At 39.2% G+C, this 21,756-nt stretch overlaps 2 protein-coding genes across 9 annotated transcripts in view; both read left to right on the forward strand.

Moving 5' to 3' along the window:
• LOC104600335 (uncharacterized) overlaps positions 1 to 14,433 on the forward strand; it is a 30,274-nt gene extending 15,841 nt beyond the window's left edge. For 2 of the 7 annotated variants that reach the window (XM_010263220.3, XM_088895445.1), the window contains exons 7-15: positions 6,004 to 6,065; positions 8,886 to 9,280; positions 9,387 to 9,628; positions 9,715 to 9,918; positions 10,048 to 10,140; positions 10,246 to 10,347; positions 10,463 to 10,828; positions 10,926 to 11,012; positions 14,055 to 14,433. In XM_010263220.3, coding sequence (XP_010261522.1) covers positions 6,004 to 6,065; positions 8,886 to 9,280; positions 9,387 to 9,628; positions 9,715 to 9,918; positions 10,048 to 10,140; positions 10,246 to 10,347; positions 10,463 to 10,828; positions 10,926 to 11,012 — 1,551 coding nt within the window. In that variant the 3' untranslated portion in view covers positions 14,055 to 14,433. The remainder of the gene's footprint in view (positions 1 to 6,003; positions 6,066 to 8,885; positions 9,281 to 9,386; positions 9,629 to 9,714; positions 9,919 to 10,047; positions 10,141 to 10,245; positions 10,348 to 10,462; positions 10,829 to 10,925; positions 11,013 to 14,054) is intronic. The other 5 variants (XM_010263221.3, XM_010263223.3, XM_010263224.3 and 2 more) reach the window with 5 other exon arrangements.
• Positions 14,434 to 19,472: 5,039 nt separating this feature from the next.
• LOC104600334 (uncharacterized) lies at positions 19,473 to 21,756 on the forward strand. 2 transcript variants are annotated; one of them, XM_010263219.3, is made up of 3 exons: positions 19,473 to 20,088; positions 20,444 to 20,698; positions 21,275 to 21,756. In XM_010263219.3, the coding sequence occupies exons 1-3, from the start codon at positions 19,732 to 19,734 to the stop codon at positions 21,539 to 21,541; spliced, it is 879 nt and encodes a 292-aa protein (XP_010261521.1). In that variant the 5' UTR covers positions 19,473 to 19,731; the 3' UTR covers positions 21,542 to 21,756. The 2 variants fall into 2 exon arrangements, with proteins under 2 accessions (XP_010261521.1, XP_088751572.1); XM_088895446.1 differs by having other exon boundaries at positions 19,554 to 20,037.

The following is a 21,756-nucleotide window of genomic DNA, read 5'->3' on the forward strand; positions in this document are numbered from 1 at the left end:
CCATTGATAAGTTTCGAGAGCGCATTGGCCTTGGTGTTCTCGAACCTTAGAACTTGTTGGATGTACCAAGAGTTGAAGTCGGGCAGGAGCTCTCTAACCTTGGCCAGGTAAACCAACATGGTGGGCTCCCAAGCCTCATACTACCCATTCTCTTGGTTCACCACTAATTGAGAGGCACTACACAACACAAGATGTTTCGCGCCGACCTCCTTTGCTAGCGATAGCCTGGTTATCAACGCCTCATGCTCAACTTCATTGTTCGAAGCTCGGAACGCGAATCAGAGAATGTACGTCAGCTTCACCTCCATAGGTCCATAGAGGATTAATCCAACTCTACTTCCGCACTGGTTGGATGAGCAGTCCACATGGAGGATCCAAGGCTCCTTGTCCCAAGTTGGGTCAGGTGCTGCATTGGTAGATGCCTTCGAGATGGTCACGGGCTCGACTACTTCAGGGGATGACGTGTTGAACGTGCACTTGGTGACGAAGTCTGCCAGGACCTGGGCCTTGATCGCTGGGTGTGGATCAAACCGGATGTCATACTCGCTGAGTTCAATTGCTCATTTTGTTAACCTTCCCAAGACCTCAGACTTCTGAAGGACTTGCCTCAGAGGTCGATCGGTCATGAACACAATGGTATAGGCATGAAAGTAAGGGCACAGTTTACGGGATGCTAGCACTAGCGAATAGGCCAACTTTTTGATATTCTGGTACCTTGTCTCGGCAACATGTAGGACTTTGTTTACGTAGTAGACATGTCATTGCACCCTACCCACCTCGCGAATTAAAACCGAGTTGACTACCTCATCACTCGCTAAGAGGTAGAGTTTTAGCTCGTCTCCAGGAATTGGTCTAGTTAGCAAGGGTGGTGAACTCAAGTACCTTTTCAGCTCATCAAACGTGAGCTGGCACTCTTCCGTCCACTCAAAATCTTGGTTCCTTTTTTATGGCTTTAAAGAATGGAAGGCACGATTTAGGGAAGCTATCCGACTTGTTAGCCTTTGGACCTCTTTAATCGATCAAGGGGGTCTCATATCTAGGATGGCCTGGATTTTGTCCGGGTTAGCTTCAATGCCACGTTGGTTCACCATGTACCCAAGGAACATGCCCGATGTAACCCCAAAGACGCATTTGTTCGGGTTGAGCTTCATGTTGTATTTTCTTAAAATATCAAAATCGTAATTTAGATCGAAAATTAAAGATTCTGAAAACTGGGTTTTCACAACCATATCATCAACATAAGCTTCTATTTTATTTCCAATTAAATCGGAAAACACTTTGTTTGCAAGGCGCTGGTAGGTCGCTCTAGCGTTTTTTAAACCAATGGACATTATTTTATAGCAGTACAAGCCTATTTCAGTAACAAAGGCGGTTTATTCCTGGTCAGCTGGATCAATTTGGATTTGGTTGTAGCCGGAATAAGCATCCATAAAGCTCAACAGCTCGAACCCTGAGGTCGCGTCTACTAGGCGGTCTATCCTAGGGAGTGGGAAGCTATCATTTGGGCAAGCTCTGTTGAGGTTGGTGTAGTCGACGCACATGCGCCATTTACTGTTAGCCTTCTTCACAAGCACTAGGTTTGTAATCCAACTCGGGTATTGGACCTCTCTAACAAAGTCTACTATGAGGAGCTTCCCTACCTCCTCGTCCACCATCCTCCATCGCTCCTGGGCGAGGGTCCTTTTCCTTTACAAGATTGGTCTTGCTAAAGGGTGAACATTCAGCCTATGAGTTATGATAGAGGGGTCTATGTTGGGCATTTCTGTTGTCGACCAAAAACATCTAAATTATTAATTAAAAAACTTACTAGTTCAGAGCGTAATGGTTCCTTGAGGCGGGCTCCAATCTACACCGCCTTTACAGGTTTGGTATCTAAGATCGGCACCAGGACGGTGTCCTCCATGGGGCGAGCTCTCCCGTTGCTGCTCTTTGGGGGTGGCTCCAAGTTGATGTCGGTGACCTGCATCCTACCACAATGGACCCACCCGTGATCATGTTGATCACACCACGGATGGACCGCTTACAAGTGATGGGTCTTTGGGAGGCTAGTCCCTGTTTTGATCCCTTCTCGATTGTGGCACTTCTCTGGCTGGTTGGCAGGTTGGTGGCGGTCTTCATGCTTGATGAACTGCTTCAAGTAACCTTGGTGAATCAGCTCCTCGATCTCGTTCTTTAGATTACGACAATTTTCTATATCATGGCCAATGTCCTGGTGGAAGTGGCAGTACTTATTCATTCGGGTTCCTGTTGGCAGGGTCTCCTCTCATCCTAGGTGGCCATCTAACGTACTTGGGCATCTTTATTTGCATCAAGATTTCTCCCCTCTTCGCATTTAAAGCAGTGTAGTTGCGATTATGGATGGGAGGGGTGCAAGAACGCCGGCCTGAGGATTTGCTGCCTCTGTAAGGTGACCTGCTTCTTCTCAATGGTGACCTACTACGTTGGTTACAGGGGACCTACTGTGCCTCGATGACCTGCTCTTCTTCCTCTGTTTGCTACTCCTCTATTCATGCTCTGACCTCTTCCATTTTTTGCTCAACTCTAACTGGGATCCGAGCACTTCCTCAACCTTTGTGAATTTGGCCGCTTGGTTGAGAAACTCCTCCATGGAGGCTAGAGGGTTCAACTCAACCTTCTAGTGCAAGTTAGGGTGCCAGATGCCTTTAACTGTCGTGGTGAGCTGGATGGCTGGGTTGAGGTTCGGGATCTGTAGCCCCTCTAGGTTGAAGCGCTTGATGTAATGCCTGAGCTTCTCGTCAGGTCGTTGGACTACGTTTAGGAGGTAGGTTGTTGACTTTGGGCACCACTTGCTCATTGAGAAATGGGTGGTGAAGAGGTCGGCGAACTGGCTCCAGCTTATAATCGAGCCCAGTCTTGAATTCCATATCCGAGCTGTGCCCCGAAAGGTGGTTGGGAAGTCTATGTAGAGGCTCGCATTGTTGTCCCCGTGTGGCTGCATCAAGGCCTGGAAGCTATTGAGGTGGTTGACTGGGTCAGTTGTTCGTTGTATGATTCCAGGCTAGGGGCCTTAAAGTCCTTAGGCCATGGGGAATGAGGATTTATGCGGCCAGTGGTGAGGTGTGGTCATCAGTTGCACTGACGAGGTGGCGATTTGGCTCGCCTCTTTCTTGTCTTCTTTCTTTTCCGCCTCCTTGTTGTCACTTGGAGTGAGGCGGCTCCTTCCTGCAGTGTGGCGTGTACATCTGCAACGCCTTCTTCGAGACCCCTCAATTGAGTTGGTGGCCTCATACGTCATGGCTTGAGTTGACTCCACGACGGGAACCTGGTTCTGGTTGTCGTGACAGCAAGGTGGGTCTAGTACTTGGTTCTAATTTTGGTCGCCAGGCTGTTGGTTCTGATTGACGTTCTACCTGGCAGCTTGGTGTTGGTGTTGTTATTGTTGTTGTTGTTGCATCTCTGCTAATGCGGCAAAACGACCTTCCCACGTTCTCATCTGCAAGTCAGTCCCGCGGACGAACTGCACCAACTTGTTGAATTGGTGACCATCAATTCCAATGGGAACCACTGAGGGCTCAAGCCGCTCGACCAGTGGAAGAGGCGCGTTCACGGTGGGCAGAGGGCGGTTAGGGTTCTACGTGATAGGGCACCAGGTAAGGTTAGGGGCACAATTTGCCTGATGGTAACAAAGGGGACGTCAGCGTGCACGGCATGCTGGTCTTGCCCCCCTTGTGATTGCTCCATCAACACGCACGTTGTTGACAGGGGTGTTGTTGGAAGATGCCATTGAAGATGTAGCTATAGAGAGACTGTGAGAATATGCCTTTTGTGTAGCGATTCCACAAATGACGCCAATTGATGATGCACGATCTAGTGCTCCCTGTTGGCCGACAGCTCTAACGTTGGACTAAGTAGGTTGCCGGGTCGAGCTGCAAGAAAGTGATTATCAAAGTGTCTGGGTGGCTTGACCAGGGGTGGGCACTCTGATGCTTAAGCTAGTGAATTGGTAATAGTTTGCAAGAAAGCAAGAGAGCTAGAGAATTGCGAGAGCCAAATTGCGCGTACCTTGTGAGGTTGGAGTTGAGGCTTTTATATAGGCAAGTTGTTGTGAGCCTCATGAAACGCGTTTGGGATCTTCGGCCCATCTGGTTTGGAGGTGGTTTCACGCTTGGAGGTGGACTCCGCGTTAGCGGGTAACGTTTATCCAATCCCGCCCGAAACGGGTGGGGTGATAATCGGCTCTTTTTACGTGGTGTTGTGATCTCTGGGAATTCGGTGGCGATAGCCTGCTTAAGGGGGAGGTCACTCGACACGTCAGTTAGGTCACTGACCGGAGTCGGGTCAGATTGGTGGAAGCAGGTCGCCTCTTACGCTGACCTGAGGTCTTGCTTGGCTGTTTGTAGTTTGGCCTACTGGAGTGGTGCCGAGGTTGTCGAGGCGGTTGTAAAGTGTCCAAACTCCAAATTACTCCTGGTGTCTGCTTACGTGATGCTGAGTTGTCACCCTACTATTCTGCAATGCCATGTGTCATGATATCATTGGAGGACCAAATTACCGTCATGAAAACCTGAGCAAGGTGTGATCGGTAAATGAAAAAAATTGAGAAAAAAGAGTTATCAGTAAATCTTAGCATGAAATGATCTGTTGAAGGTCATCTTATAATCTCTGTTGTGGATATGCTGTACCAATTTGCATTGCACCCTTGTATTGTAGTGGTTATAAGAGCTTATTTAGTGTGTGGAATGTAAGGCTTATTTAAAATGTTGGTGTCAGTGGAAATGTCAACCACTTGAGCCTTTCTCTTTAATGCGATGTTTTTTTTTTTTTTTCAGGTGGCAATTGCGATGTTCTTTCTTTTTTTTTTCTTTAGCCTTTCTCTTTAATGCAGTTATGACTCAATATGTAAAATCTCCTTGTTCTCATAGGAGTCCATCCTGTTTTCTGTTTCATGTTATTGGGTCAATACTCTTGATTCATGGCAAATTCAATGATGAGAAACTGATGGTATTATTGGAAAATGGGGAGAGGTGGCCAGAACATCTGCAAGAAAGAGTTCAACTCAAGGGATATGGGGGACACCGTCTATGGGATTTATAAAACTCAACTTTGACTGTATCAATATGGAAAATTCAGGACCATTTGGAATTGTAGGTGTTGGGAATGAAGAAGGTCATATCATTGCTTTGTTTTTTAGCTGTATTGGAGTATGAGACTCTTTGAGCACAGAATTGAGGGCAGTATTACAGGGAGTGCAGTGAGCAACCAATATGCAAATGTAAAAGTTAATTGTTAAGGGGGACTCCAAGGTGATAATTACTTGGCTACTTAATAATGCGCAGAAATATGTAGTTAAAAGTCCATTGGGCAAAAATATCTTTAAATGAAATGGCTGATGCAGTTAAATGGCTGGGTTGGGAACAATTTTCTAGGCACAGTTGTAAGATATACATACAAACATATAGGGGGGGATGGTTTTCCATTCTATCTGACCTATGATTATATATGTATATATGTATATATATATATAATGAAGTAAAGTGTTATTATTCCCCTTATCTTGAATTAATTGATTTAACTGCTTTTATTTGATGTATTCTTTATTATATGCTCCAAGTTTCTTTGGTTAAGCATTTATTGAATGTCTTCCAATATCAGATTTGAGTATCTGATTGCATTTATCTAACGTCAGTAGTGCAACTTGGGCGAGCTTGGGCTGGGCTTTTGTCAAAATTTGAATGAGCCCGGCCCAATGGCCCAAGCCCAATGCTATGTAAAATGCAAACTTTGGGCTAACCTGAGTTGCACTCTTATCTAATATTTGATGTTTAAATGGGTTACTGGTATTTCAGTGCCTTAACGACCTCATCCACGATTATCTTAGGGCGTCTTGGGACAAACAATATGTTTGTGGTGGTGGTATATTTTGATGTTTGTAACTTTGATTTTGGTTTATTATTTAATGTTTTCTATAAATTAAGATTATATTATGATTGATGTGTGCCTATTTATGATGTGTCCGGATTTTTTGCTTTGTTTTAATGGTAGATAGTAGAGCTAGAGGCTGTTGCCAAGGACACACTTACTGTCTTCGGAAAATGTCTTACAAGGTAATTATTTCATGGTAGTTTTTTTTAATATTTCGTTTTTGTATGAATACCATAAGTGGGTAGCCAGGAGGGCCAGATGCTTTATTTAATGGTAGTCTCTCTTTCTCTAATAGATGAATGGTGGGTGATGCCTTGGTCTGAATAATAAATGAAGGTATCTCTATCATAAAATTTTCTACAAAATGTGTCATTTTACAAGCTTTGTTACCTTGGAAATAATACCTCTGCAATCTCTAAATGGTTAGCTCAAGGTTTAAAATGCCTGTAGTCCAAATATAGGAAGCATGTCAGAAATGTTGGAAATATGTAAAAATTATAGACATGGTGGAAACATCCTAAAATATGCAAAATATAGAATAAATATTTTATGAAATGATGAAAGGAGCTTAGGAACACCTTTTTAAATTATTATTTCATTCCAAATCATTAAACAAAGCTAAGAAACTAATGTATAGACAAAAGAATACATTCTGACTTCTGAAGTTGTGCTATAAACCTTAAGTTTCAAAGCTTCATGATAGAATGAGTTAAAGCAAAATTTAAACTCAGAAAATGTAAATGGTTGTAATAGACCAACCAAATAATCTTTTTCTTTGATAATTGAAAATTGATTTCATTAATCAAGCATAATAAAACTTTACAAGCATCCCTCAGAGAGGCACGAGAAGCAACCTCCCCTTAACATTAGAAGTGGTCAAAGAGAAAAAATTAAAAAGCTACCCAAAATAACCAATCCCTAGCAGACCCCTGTTTAGCAAGATAATCAGCCAAGGCATTTGCCTCCCTGCCCACCCATTGGTATCTACACGAAATGTGCCTTGTTATCCATTTAAGTTTTTTTAATACCAACCGAATAATCTATTACACAAACAAAAACTAATATCTAACTTCATGTTTGAAATGATTATTGAGCTAGCTCAAAGCGGTAATCATGTAAGTTAGGCAGGTAAATAACATTGTTACTCCACATATCTAACTTCATGTTTGAAATGATTATTGAGCTAGCTCAAAGTGGTAATCATGTAAGTTAGGCAGGTAATAACATTGTTATTCCACATATCTACAATATTGTCACCAACTTATGTTATAGTACTACCTCTTGTAATTCACATAGTGAGGGTGGGCCTTGGTGCAACAGTTGGGTTGCTCCATTGCAACTTGAGTCACTAAGGTTCAAATCTTGGAAACAACCTCTCTGTATGTGTAGGGGTAAGGCTGTGTACATCTGTCCCTCCCCAGATCCAGCATTGGCGAGAGCCTTTGCATTGGGCTGCCCGTTTTTCTTGTACTCCACATAATGCTGGTAATGTTCACTGGGGAATATGTTGATTCCAATAAAATTTCATGTTGTTACCCATGGAAGCGGAAATTGAAATATGCCGTGGAAACTATCTCTTGTACTTCACATAATGCTGGTAGTGTTTATTGGGGAATATGTCAATTCTGGCAAATTTTCATGTTGCTACCCGTGGAAATGGAAATATGTCATGGAAATATTAAGGAAATTAGGGACATTTTAAACCATGGTTTAGCTTAGTGCAAGTATTATTGGGAATGGCATTTTTCTATACAAGTATACGGGAATTCCTTTTTGCGGTGTTCTCAAAAATAGCAGCTGGCTTTGATGGACTAGCGTCTTGTATACCTTTGTATAATGACATGGTTTAAAGTCACTTAAGCTCAGTTTGGAAGGAGTACAAATATATACAAAATAATACAAAATACAAAGTTTTGCACTCTACATATTTGTATCTGTACTCTTCCAAATTGAGCTTTAGTGTCAAACTTGAAAAGGTCCAAACTTTGGGAGCATTGATGAAACACATACATGTATGTTTGTGTATAGCTATTTGCAAATGACAGAATATCTTGTCATTATCTATGAATATATTTTATATGTTATGCATATTTTAATTTGAGCTCATAGGTTTTCTAAAACATTTTGTTTAAAATTAAAATTTGCATTTTTAGGCTAAAGCATGTTTTTTTTTTGATCAATAACAGAAATAATTCATTGATAATGAAGCAAGTTAAGCATAAATACAACATGGAGAGATAGCCTCTCTTATCTCTCCCAAAAACGACAGAAAGAAAAAAATTACAGAACAGGCCAAAACAGATGGCTTCTTCCCATGCCTTGGCTAACACATTTTGTTTAGAATTTAAGCACATAGGCTTTCTTTTCTTTCTTAATCAAGTTAGCCTTTTTCTCAAAAAAAAAAAGCATTTTTAATTAATATTGTTTTTATTTATTTTGTTTTTTTTTCCATTTCTTGAATTTTTAAAAAATTTGCACCTTGCTTCAAAAAGACACTTGTCCTTGCACCTTGCACCTTGCCCTTCAGTTGTAGATAGCTCTTTGCACAGGCGCAAAACTCCCTTTGGGTTTTTTTCCTTTCTTTTTTTTTTCACCTTGTAGTTTTAAAATACTGGTTTGCCTTCCAACAGTACATACAATAATGGTATAATTTATAAGGGCATGTGTTTTTTTTTCACCCACCTTATCTAATATTTTTAATCATCTGGTGATGCTGTTTTTTGTTGGGATGACAGTTTTTGATAGAATAGTAATTGTCATACCTCTAGCACTTCCCTTGGTAATGGAGGTAGATCATTCAGATGCTACCAAGTTTGACAGGAATGGAGGTTACACGTCCAGTTTTCGAATTCTGTTTTACCTTATTATGTCTTTATGCTTTAATGTCTTGAAAATTAATGTTTTTTTATAAACATGGACAAATGTCCTTATTTTATGCTTGTTTGTGGTGGTTGTCTAAACAATTATGTTTTATTGACCATGTAAATTTCTTCATTCTTAAGGGCATCTGCACTAGAGGATTTTGCCACGAGGCACAGTGGACATTGGCTTAGGTCTTCTGTAGGCTCCAGGTTTGGCAGCAATAGCCAGTCAGAGATGCCCCAATCATCTGCCTCCCAGCCGCATCTGATCCAGCAAGGCACACAAGTCCAAATGAAATCCAACCAGCACTTGAGCTCCAGCTATCCATGTCTTCAACGGCAGGTCCATATGGGAACTGACCATTTTCAGTCAAGCTCCTACCACCCACATATACAGCAGCAGGGCCACATAGAACCGAGCCAGATACAGTCAAGCTCTGACGAGACACATCTATCCCAGCAGGGTCAGCCAAGCTCCAGTTACCCACAGTCGCCTGATTCAGTCAATTCCCAGAGTTCTGTAGATATTGATACTAGTATGCTATATATCATTATATTTGTTGAAAATTCATGTGTTTGTATGCTTAGGATATATATATTATGTCCTTATTCTTGCTATCCTCTTTTTTTTGTCTTTTATAGATCCTGTTAGCATCCCTAAGACTCGAGGCCCTACAAGGTGCCTCGATGTATGGACTATGCCTGAAGGCCAACACATATCTGTTGCAATCAACAAATATAAACAGCCCATTGGGTTTGGGGGAAGAAAGCTAACAACTTTCTTGGGCACAATAGCACGGGATGGGCGAATTGCACCTCTAACTTATCTTGACTGGAGGGCAATGCCACTTAAGCGCAAGGAGAATATGTGGCAGCTTGTTATGGTACCAGTGAAAAATATATTGCTCAATGTTTTCTTTGTTATTATTATTATTATTATGTGATTGATTGCTTTGAACATGTGAGGCAGGCCAAATTTGACATTGACCCAAGCAGTAAATCTTGGGTCTTGAAGTCCATTGGCAAAAAATGGAAGGACTGGAAGAGTGAACTGAAAAAATACCACTATTTGCCACACGAGTCTGATCGGGAGCGGCTTGCTGACCGTGATGGACGTGTTCTTCCTAAACAGTGGAAACTTCTTGTTGAGTTTTGGAACTCCGAAGAGGGGAAGGTATGCACTGAACATTGATTGGATCTTTTGCATTACATTATTGCATTATCACAGTTCTTTAAGTATTTATTCTTTAACATTTATTTTTATTTTCTTTTTCTGTCTACTCTTTGGTGTGCCACATTGTAGGCCCGTAGTGCTACAAACAAGAGTAACCGTGCGAAGCAAATGATTAGTCACACTGCAGGTGGAAAGAGCTTTGCAAGGGTACGTGAAGAGGAGGTAAGTTTTGTTATTCACTTGGACATGTTTATAATTTCATTTGTGATGTATATTTTGACAATCAAATCATACTGCATTGAATTATTATTTTCACATGACAATTAGCGGGCAAAGAGGGGGGAAGAGCTGACACGAGCTGAGCTGTTCATATTGACCCATACACGCAAAGATGGGACACCCGTGGATAAAGCCTCATCACTAGCAATTGTATGTTTAAGTATTTACTTGTTATGGTACATAATTTTATATCTTTCCCATATATGGAGTGAGGGACATTATTTTATGAATTGTAAAATCTAACTGATTGTTTTCTGTATTGTAGTTACAACTCAAAGAACAGCACTCTCAACAGTCTCAGGGAAGCAATACTAGGAATGACTTCTTCTCTCAAGTAATGGGAGAAGAACGACGTGGCCGTGTTCGGACTTTTGGGTTAGGTCCCACTCCTTCTGATTTATGGGGCCCAACACCCAACCCTGCTGAGGCCTTAAAGATAGCCTCTGCTGCTCAAAAGTCGGCTGATGAGAAGGTACAGCAAATGGAGGAGAAAATGCAGGATATGCAGGCTACTGTTTCACGCTTACAAGTGACTGTGACAACACTGATGTCCACCTTGAGCGCAAATTTTCCCAACATTAACATGGCTGATATATTAGGTGCATCAACTAATCCTTTAAACACAACGCAGGTAAATTTTACTTAATCTTGCTTTTGGGTACACTTGGATTTAGTTATGAGGTTCTTACTATAAATATCATATTTCATTGTTTGTTTATTCTTTATAGGCTCCTGTAAATGCTGATATTCCTGTGGATTTGCCTTCACTGTGTGTGCAGTCTTTGTCATCAAGCCACGAGGGTTCATCTCCCTAGGTAACTAAATCTAACATATGCCTTTTATAAGTATGCTTTTTATGTTTTTTTAGTTAAATAATTAAAAGAACATTGTGCTCTCTTAACTATCCTAAAGTCAACCCCAAACATACTCATTTTGTCAACACTTGAACACATGGGATGTACTAAAAATCTATTGCAGATATTGACCCAATATTTTAGGGTAAACTATAGAACATCAAAGCATTTTCTAATGTTCAAGATTCTTGAACGTACATAATGAATGGACTATGAATCAGATGGCTGTCAACCACATAAATCAATGGGATGCAGGTATAGAAACAAAGAAAGAAACCACTGAAGAAAAATGATTCTTTATATTCTTGCACCAGTGACAAATTTCATAAATTTTGGATGATTTGGACTATGAGACTGGGACCCATCATAAAATAGGTATTCAAAATATGTGGGGCATGCCTCCCGGGCCTCCCCATTTCTTCCAAGAATGAAGCCAGCTCTTCCCCAAGTGCAGAAGACTTTTGGGATGGCGGCATGCCATACTTGGACAATAAATGAGCCTAAATTCTTGCTCATTTCTAGATAGAAATTGAACAGCTGTCTATCCCAAACATTTCTAGATAGATATTGATCCAAATGGGCTCTCAGATGTGATGTTAGCCAACTTATTATTACTTTTGAGTCCCTTTCTATTTGCAAGTTTTCATTGCCTGCTTTTCTTGCCATTTTTAATCCTTGGAGGACTGCTCCCCTTGTTATTACCCAGTGACAGACTAGTCAGTTGAGGGCCTACTGATTGCCTCACAATTAGTCAGTGTACAAAGTTGCCACAAACAGAGGACACATCGAATAATCAAAGTTGCTCTCTTTCTTTGACATTGAGTGGGTGAACACCAAATGGAAAACAAGGGATAGGGGAGAGTAGGAAGATAGCAAACTAGAGAATTTTTTGAAGGAGATGAATGTCAAGCAATTAAATACACATCAGCTAGTTGAATGGAGGACCAAGATAGTATGCTATGGAAGAGAACAAAGAATGTGAAGCTGTCTATAAATCACTTTTATATAGGCAGCCTTGCTCCACGCCACAAGAGGATAAATAGAATACATATATGGAGAATTAAAGCACCATTTAGGTTTCAGTTGTTTATGTAGAAGCTGTTATGGGATAGAGTACCAACTAAAATTGAACTAAAAAGTTGATCATGCAAAGAGGAGCTATGTGCAATCTGTAAAATGGAGCAAGAGACAGAGCTGCATTTATTTTTCAAATGTGCTTCTGCAAGAGCTTTGTGGATGACTTCGCAGGTAGGCATCGACCCAAACAGGATAATGGATGCGGACTTTTAGATATATTGCAGAGGAGTAGATAAGGAGCATATGCTGGCAACATATCTGCCACCCTCAGACTCATGGGATTAGACCTGTTCACAGGCCAGGTTTTGGGCTTGGCCCATGAACATTTTACACTGCTTTGGGCTTGGGCTTCGGGCTGGGCCATTCAAAATTTGGCAAAAGATCAGCTCAAGCCTGGCCCATGAACAAGTCTGTAGGATATGAAACAAGGCACTTTTCTAACAGATTCCAAGACCTGAAGATCTCATGCCATTAATTGCATGGATACACGTTGGGTTGTAGATAGAGGTGTCAATTGGACTGGATTTGGTCCAACCTGATCAAGTTCAATGTAAGCCCACTTGCAAATGGACTGGACCTAATCCAGTCCAAATCCAATCCAATCCATTAAAATGTAAATGGATTGGATTGGATCCAATCCAAATCGAATGAAATATAAAAAATTATATAAAAAACAGAACATATAAAAAATTAAAAAATATATATTAAAATGAAGAAAATATGAAAATTACAAAAATATACCCTTTGGCATTGAAAAGCACTTTTTAAAAGTGCATTGATAAAAGTACTTTCAAAAAGTGCTTTTACAAAAGTATTTCGTAAAAGTATTTTTATAAAAGTACTTCTATAGAAGGCTTTCGCAAAAGTACTTTTATATAAGTGCTTTTGTAAAAGTACTTCCATTAAAGTGCTTTCGTAAAAATGTTTTTATAAAAGTACTTTCATAAAAGTGCTTTCGTAAAAATGCTTTCATAAAAGTACTTCCACAAAAGTGCTTTCATAAAAGTAGTTTGATTAAAGTACTTATGTAAAAGTGATTTCATAAAAGTACTTTCGTGTAAAAGTATTTTTATAAAAGTGCTTTCATAAAAGTATTTTTGCAAAAGTGCTTTTATAAAATTGTTTTCATAAAAGTACTTTTGTAAAAGTGCTTTCGTAAAAGTATTTTTCATAAAATTACTTTTATAAAAGTGCTTTTGTAAAAGTGTTTCGTAAAAGAGCTTTTGTAAAAGTACTTTCATAAAAGTGATTTTATGCCGACTTCAATTTTGATCAATTTCAAATTGGACAAGGGTTTGGTCTCGTGATCGGATTATTGAAAATTTGGTTTAGGTCCAATTCAGACCTAATAAGAATATGGACTAATTTATTTTGAATTGGCCCAATCTAATAAATATAATGGACCGTTCATATCCGATTTGATAAGGTTTGGATTGGATTGAATCTAATCCAAAACCGGTCAATTGACACCCCTAGTTGTAGAAACATGCAGGAAAATGTAATTTGGAACCAGCATGTGATGGGCTCGGAGCAACCATTGCTTGAAACAGATAAATATATCAAATTATCAACCGTTTAAATTTTTTTGGATGGGTGGTATGATTACTGTTTCTACTTGAAACGTTTTGGGTTGCTCAATATAAATTGACGTACAATTGTTATTTGAGGCTATTTATGATTGAAATAGGCATACCTTAAAAACCTACAAAATGCATGTGCAAGAGGCTGACCAAAGTAGGAGAATGTGAATTGATGCCAAATTCATGGTTTATAGGGGGAGAGGGCTGGAATTCAGAATTCTTCATCGTGTGTATCCGTATTTCTCCGAATTTTTATTGACCAACCCAAAACACGAGCCATATTTGTACAATTGTTAGGTTTCAGTTGGAAGATTATTCCTCAGTCATAATGATATGTTTTTGGCAGCAATAGGGCGGCAGTGTCATGCAAAGAAGCTGAATCGAGCTGAATGGTGAGCAGTTATTGTTGCCCTCGAGGTTGAAATCCCCTTCAATATTCCAAAATGTGCAAGCTCATGCTGTTGCAAGGAGCATTGTGAACCATCTTTTCTGGGTGTACAGATTTGTTGATTTGAACTCAACTTCTATGTAATAAGTTTCTTTTTCGTAAATTCGACTTTCAGCAGGCAAACTTATGTATTGGCCAATGAATTAGCAGTGCATTATATGGCAGGATAAAACTTATGTATTGGCCAATGAATTAGCAGTGCATTATATGGCAAGCAAACAAGTTTCTAAGGTTTTTATGCATGCTTCACCTGAAGGGGTGAAAATTATTATTATTATTATTTTTTGCATCGCCCAGTCAGGATAAAACTATTTGCAATATTTTTTCTGAAGGGGTGTAAATGCTTGATACCATTATTTTCTTGCTCAGTTGTAGTTTATATTCACTTGGAGTATGCATCAATATCGGAAATTGTCTTTTTTATCAACTAGTCTCCACATCGATTAATGAGGCCTCTGATTATCATTTCACTGTATTGAATAACATTGTTATTTATTATTATTATATTTTTTGAAAGATAAAAAACTAACATTATCTCACGAAAACAAAATACAAGACGTTCAAACCAATTTGGTGGGGAATAACATTGTTATTTCATCCGTATATTAGCCCTTTTACGAACTGGAGACACGGCCAGGTCAGGTAGAAATTAAGGACACCAAGTTGAGATCTTCTCATGCATGTGATTTCAAAACATCAAAGATAAGCTCTTTTCTGGTTAAAAATTAAAGTAGTCTTAGGATGTGTGGCAATTGGAATCGTTAATATGGGGGTCAAAGAATCTAATTCAAACCTAAAAAGTTAAGTGAGGTGCCATTTGGCAAGTCTTTGAGAAACTCTTGCATACACTCTTGATCTCATACCAAGAAGAGTCGTAGAATTGGCCTTTGTAAACATCTGGAAGCCATTCAAGAGGTAGCAAGCAAAGGAGAAGAAAATGCAGACAAGTGGAACAAGGACAAGGCTGGCAACAATGATGACAACAGTAGCGAGACTGAGGGTGATGATGAGAAACTAGAGACCTATGGTCATATCATACAGTGTGGCCCCTCTTTTTCCTTGGGAAAATTATAGGGAGATACCTCATATTTTGGGGGGTAGGGACTGCTAAGGGCCTCACTTTCGCTTGCAAGAACAAGATATCCTTACTTTTAGAAATCAACACTCGAGTCCAATTATTAGCATTATGTTAGTTATGGATCATCCGATGTCATTTAGGGGTGCAACTTGGGCGGGCCCAGCCCAACCCCCAACTGGCCCAACCCAGAATTTTACACGGGTTGAGCTTGGATTTTTGGTCCTCGGTCTGGGACTGGGCCCAAGAAGTTGGGGTCTTTTTATTTTTTGGGTTGGGCTCGGGCCTAACCCTTAGGTAGCCCGAACCTAGCCCAATTATATACATACATATATATATGTATGTAAATGTTGTATACATATTTACATATATATACATACGTATTTGTATATATAACATGTATATAGATATTTACATACACATTTACATACATACATAAATATATGTATATATATTTGTATAAATACATTTATCTATCTATAAAGCCTAGCTCAGGCCTGAGCCCAACACGAATGCATCAAATTACAGGGTGGGCTGGGCTCGGATTGGAAAAATCGGGTTTGACCTTGGGCTCAGGCCGGGCTTGGGTTTTTAGCCCAAATTTTAGGGCCAAGCCTGGATTGACCATAAACCCAGCCCAACCCGCCTGACTTGCACTCCCAATGTTATTTGCCCTTCTCCTTTATTGAGTCTCTTAAACCATAGTTCTTCTTAGAGTGGAATAAATAGGGCATTGAAGGCTTTGAAGCAACACAATGATTTGCTCATTAATCAAGCCATTTCTATCATTTTGCAATTTTATTCTCTTATAGCCATAAATGGGCATTTAGGTAAATTTACCACTTATCATAACGTCCATAGTGTTGATTTCTGAAAATATAAGATACCTTATTATTGCAAGTGAAAGTTGAGGCCCTACAAAAGTATCAGAAAATTAGGGTCTAGAGTGGAAAAATAAGCCTCATATAATGCAATTTGTAGAAACACATGGCATTCTATGCTTTTAAGAAACGGTATTCAAAAAGTGGATATTTTCCACTTTCAAATGGAAGATTTCTTCTTTAGATATATGTTTATCCACCCTTGGAAAAACTGAGAATAGTTAATTTTATTCTTAGAAAATTAATGCTAACTTTAGACACATGATTATTTATAAAAAAAGTATCTATTCCAATCATTTCTTGAAAAAATGTAAGAATAATTAACTCCATTCTAAAAAAAAATGTTAAATTTAAACATGTAACTACCTTTAAAAAAATGTGTATTTCATAGGATCCATATTAATCTTTAGGGCAAATTTTTAAACTACTTTTATGGTTTAACTAATTAATTAACTCTATCTTTACTGTTTGCATATTGTCTTAAAATACCCTTAATTTTTCTGACATTGATTTCATCGTCAGGAAAAATTGTAATGTTTTGAAATTGCCCTCCACCATTCATCAAATTCTCAAAATAAAACAAAATTGATGAAAAAAAAATCAGAGGACCAACTTCTAATCCACTCTATCTTTGTCTCCATCCCAACAGTTCCTTCACTGATTAGAGTTACCTCAACAAGAGACGGGATCTGCTCCTCACAAATGGGCATTTCACATGCATATCCACCGTGCATTGGGAATATCTCCCATGAATAATAATTAATAAGTACGGGAAATATTCCCAATGCATGATAGGATGTGCATGTGAGGCACCAGGTGTGAGGAATAGATCCGGTCTCCCTCAACAAGGCCATCCACCCTAGACTCTCCCACCCGCATGACAACGTAGTGTGCCAAGTTGGCACCCGCACCATTGCATCTCTGAATTATGTTGAACTGATATGAGCATTACCTTAGTGAAAGAGGTTGCGAGTTGTGACTTCATCAATGAAAAAACTGAAAAAGCATGAAGAGACCACCACTATCGCCACCGCTACCATTCCCACCTTTACCTCTGAAAAGAAAATGTTTAATGCCTTGTCTCCTTCTGATAACCTTTTTAAGATTTGGGTTTTTACTGTTCAGTACACCCTTAAAAAATCCTAACTCCACCATAGGAATGGCAATGGAGTGGGTTCGGGGTAGGGATCATATTCTCCGTCCCCGACCTCGATTATAAAAGTAATCCTGTCCTTGATCCCCGTTGAGGATAAATTTTGTCTTCCATCCCCAATCTCTGACAGGGATAGGCTCTCTGTGGGGACCCGAATCCCCAGAATTTTTTATATATAATAGTATTTATTTGAAAAACAAATTTACTTAAAATAAATAAATATTTTAAATTATAAATAATTTTTTTAAATATATTTTGATATATATAATATAAATAATATAATAATATATATTTAATATATATATATATAATATAAATAATATGATAATAAATATATATACATAATCGGGGTCGAGGCGGGTGGGGACCTCAATCCCCATCCCCATCCTTGACCCCATCGGGTCGAAGAAGTCGGGTCCCCACTGGGGATGGGGAAAATTGCCATCCCTATTCCACCATACAGTTAGGGGTGGATGTCAGCTTGAATTTGATGCCAATTCAAGGGCGGGTATAAGTATTATTAGTGGAGGTATTTATAATTTTGAATTGGTGTAAGTATTTTAATTCAGAATTCTGAGATGGAGTGCAGTGTATTTATCCCTTTAAATTTTTTGTAGGTATTCCTTTTTCCCGTACGTTTTCTATTAATATCAGCCTTTCGTGTTGGACCATCCTTAGGTCAGATTCCGACTAACTCACCATATTCCAGAATTGAATGTTCTAGTGGATCGGAGTAGCTCTGTAATTCCAACACAAGAAATTGATCAATCTTGTCCATGGTTTTTAAAAACGAGTTGGTGATTTAACCGGTTAGGGGTTCGGTTATCAGTTTGAACGGTCTGATCGTTCGATCTGAACGACTGGCCCATTCTGACAAAAAAAAATAAAAAATTGGAAAACGGTCAAAACTGTTCAAACAGTTTGAATGGTTTGAACGATTAATCGGCCAATTCAATGGTTTACTGACCAAAATCAATGATTTTGGAGAAAAACAGATCTAATCAGGTGATCGGTTCCCAATTTGTTTTGAAAACAGTGACCTTGTCATCTTTAACGGGCAAGTGGCTTACGTTTAGATGGACTTGATAAGTAGATTGGCGATTCCGATGTGCACATTGCAGTAAGGCCCTCATTGCGGCATCTAGATCGATCCTTGAACATTACAAAATCGTATCCGTTAGGCTATGTTTGGTTTAAAGGAAAATGTAAGAAAAGAAAGGAAAAGAAAAAGAAAGCTATATAAAATTTGTAAAGGTTTCTCTTTTTCTTCATTTCCCTGCTTTTTCCTTCAAACCAAACATAACCTTAGATTTTCAGGAGTTATTATCGGTGATCGACACAACTTTTTGGGATCTCTCCAAACTGCTCAAAATAGCATCTCCCAATTGCCCACCATAAAACTTCCCTTGTCGTTTGGGAGTAGAATTCATGTCGGAATCACTTCCACCATTCTCCTGAGTTTGGGATTGCAAAAAGTGGTATTATCATGGGTGGTAGTTCCAACTATGGTTTTCAAAATCGGACCAGAATAACTGGGATTGGTCACTTGACCAGTTCTGTTTTTTCCAAAAACTCGATTTTCCTCAAAATCATTGATTTTGGTCAGTAAATCGCTGAATCAAATAATTAATCATTTAAATGGTTCAAATAGTTTTGACCATTTATTATTTTTTTATTTTTTTTATCAGAACGAATCGAACGTTCAGTTTGAATAGTCAAACTGTTTGACCCGATAACCGAATCAGTGACCGATTCGATCATCAGATCGGTTTTAAAAAACATGATTGCAACGACGACGAAAACAGGGACATGCTCTCTCACAAAGACAAAGAACAACTTTAGGGGAGGAGGGGAAAGCAATGTACGTATCATGAACTTTATTTTGAAAATTTATCGAGAGAAAATATTTTAAAAATTTGGGAGGCTGAATAATCAGTTCAGATCAAAATTTTATAACCCCAAAGTACATGGGGAATGGATCTGACCGTGAATTAATGGGCAGGGTGTAGTTTATAGGGGGAAGAGGGCGGTGGCTGGAATTCAGAATTCTGCATCGTTTGTATCCGTAGTTCTCCGTAAGAATTTTTAGAAAATATATCAATAGCGTGTTGTCACATTGTAACGGAAATTTAACGATAAGAAAGGTTTTAAATTAGTGTAGTTGCCCCGTCGTACTTAGTACGGGGTCATTCTTGTTTTTGGATTTCATGCAGAAGGACACGTATCCGATTTCATCATTATACACATTTCTTTTTACGCCCTCTCCGCTAGTTATTTCTCTCCCACCACACGCAGAAACGGTATTTACTATTTAGTTTTTGAGATCTTCCTCCACTTTCCGATCATTTCCTCTCAAACTTCCGGCAAATTTAGCCAATAAATCAGCAGAGAAAAGAAAATTTCATCTGTATACTTCTACGGGACAGAACAGGGTAGGCATCTTGGATACACAGGGGGGAAAGAGGAATGGTAAAGCTTGCGTCGGCACGAGAGAACCGATTATATGGTCCACGGCTGGGTCGAAACAGATTAGAGTTTATAAATGCAGGGTTATATGTTTTTGCATCGTTACTCCTGGTTGGTGGATTCTTGTCTCAGTTTTCCAGGGATGCTAAGTCGGGTCTCGTCATCCTCCTCATAGCATTAGCACTTATATCCCTGGTCAATGTTCACGATCTCCTTGCACATCTGGCCGGAATCGATTACCAATTGGGGCTGATGGGGTTCGATAGGCAGCTTGCGCTCGTCGAGTTTGCAGTTCCGATCGTGCAGGTTTTAGGTTCCGTGCTTAATTTCTTACCCATTCTCTTTTTCTTAATTCAGGTATGTATGTATGTATGTATCATGTCTGAACAATCAAACAACTTCTATTATATTATATGAGCTTTATATATGCATTATGCAAGGCATTAACGCACCCATTTGGAGAACATTTCCAATAAACTGAAATAACTCTCATCTGATCTGTGCATAACGATAGATAGAGAATGTTGTTTACTTTTAAATAATTAATTATATTCCTGTTAAACTGCAATTATATTCCTTTGAGTTTTGTGCGTTTACTACTATGAGCAATAAAATGTAGAGTATGATTTTTAAGCTTATGTGGGAGGCTTGTTTTCCTTCTCATGTGTTTCTGTTACTAAACATACTTCCTATACTTTGCGGTGAAATGCAGGCGGAGAAAGGGCGTTATTATTATTTTAGACTGGAGAAGTATGCATTGAACATGCTTATTGTGGGCTCAGTTCTATGGCTTATTGGTTCAATAAACAACTCATGCCAGATTTATGAGAGAGCTGATGGTCATGTTCAAATTTTGCAACAAAGCGTTTATCTCCCATTCCTGATGGGAAGCCTCTTATTCTTGGTTGGCGCAATTCTCAACTGTCATGAGCAAAGTGGGATGATCCACCATGGCTTGATGCTCCTGGTAATAACTTGTGCCTAAGACCACAAAATTGGTAAACTACCTTCAAATGGTTGTATATTCTGGTGTAGTGGTTGGAGAATTAATTAAATATCCCCAGCCTTAAATATAGTTCATTTGGTTTGTCCTGCTCGTACATACAGTCTCGTAATTTATCAAATGGAATTATCAAACTTATTTCAACATCCCAGACCTAGACCCTTGTGCCAGGCCCAACAACAATCATATTGCTCATTAATTCCGACTCGATTACCTCTGCTCATGTAAATGGGTCCTTTGCATGCTAACTGAATTGCTGATTAAGAACACAAAAGAGATTATATTTTAGGTAGAAACAGGTGCAAATGTATAACAGAGATGAGAGAACAATCTGTGATTTCATATTGTTGATTGCTCATTTGCCCTTGTTGATTGGTTACATCACATGAGCAGCTAGCATATGTTGGACAGACGAGGATTTCATCCTTGTGGTTTTCCTATCTCACCCTTATACAGATATAAACAACATCAAAATAATGTAGAAGCAGAACTAATATAAACTAAATATGAAAATTCTTTTGTTGTTTAATGCTTGTGCAGGGGAAGAGTTGGGTTTGGCTGGGAATCTTTGGAAGTTTGCTCTTCCTAATAGGGGGATTGGTTAACTTGGCAAAGGTGTTCAAGATGCAACAAGTGGGTGGAGTGAGGCTTGAAAAACTGCGAGGTGGAGCACAAGAGCAACTCAATCGAGAGAGGGAAGGTGAAGTGCCTCTCATATTAGAAGAGCAGACAAGGAGGAAGCAGAATGAGGCAAAGCCAATTGTTTTTCCCACTCCTTACAAAGATGCTCTACTTGGTCGCTCCTAAAGCGGAAAATCAGTGTAGAATTTCTTCTAATTTGTTGGATTTGATTTCGCTATGCAAGTATCTAATCTAACCTAATCTACTTAAATTTGTAATCTGTTTGCATTTGAAATTTGTAATCTAGCATTAACTATACTATTCTACTGTAAGTTTTGAACTCGGCAGTTGTTTGGATAATCTGCTATGGAGGATCACCAGGGGGTTAACTTTTTCCTGAA

Source organism: Nelumbo nucifera, chromosome 1 (genome assembly GCF_055504915.1).
Source record: "Nelumbo nucifera cultivar China Antique chromosome 1, China Antique-T2T, whole genome shotgun sequence".
Lineage (NCBI taxonomy): Eukaryota > Viridiplantae > Streptophyta > Magnoliopsida > Proteales > Nelumbonaceae > Nelumbo > Nelumbo nucifera.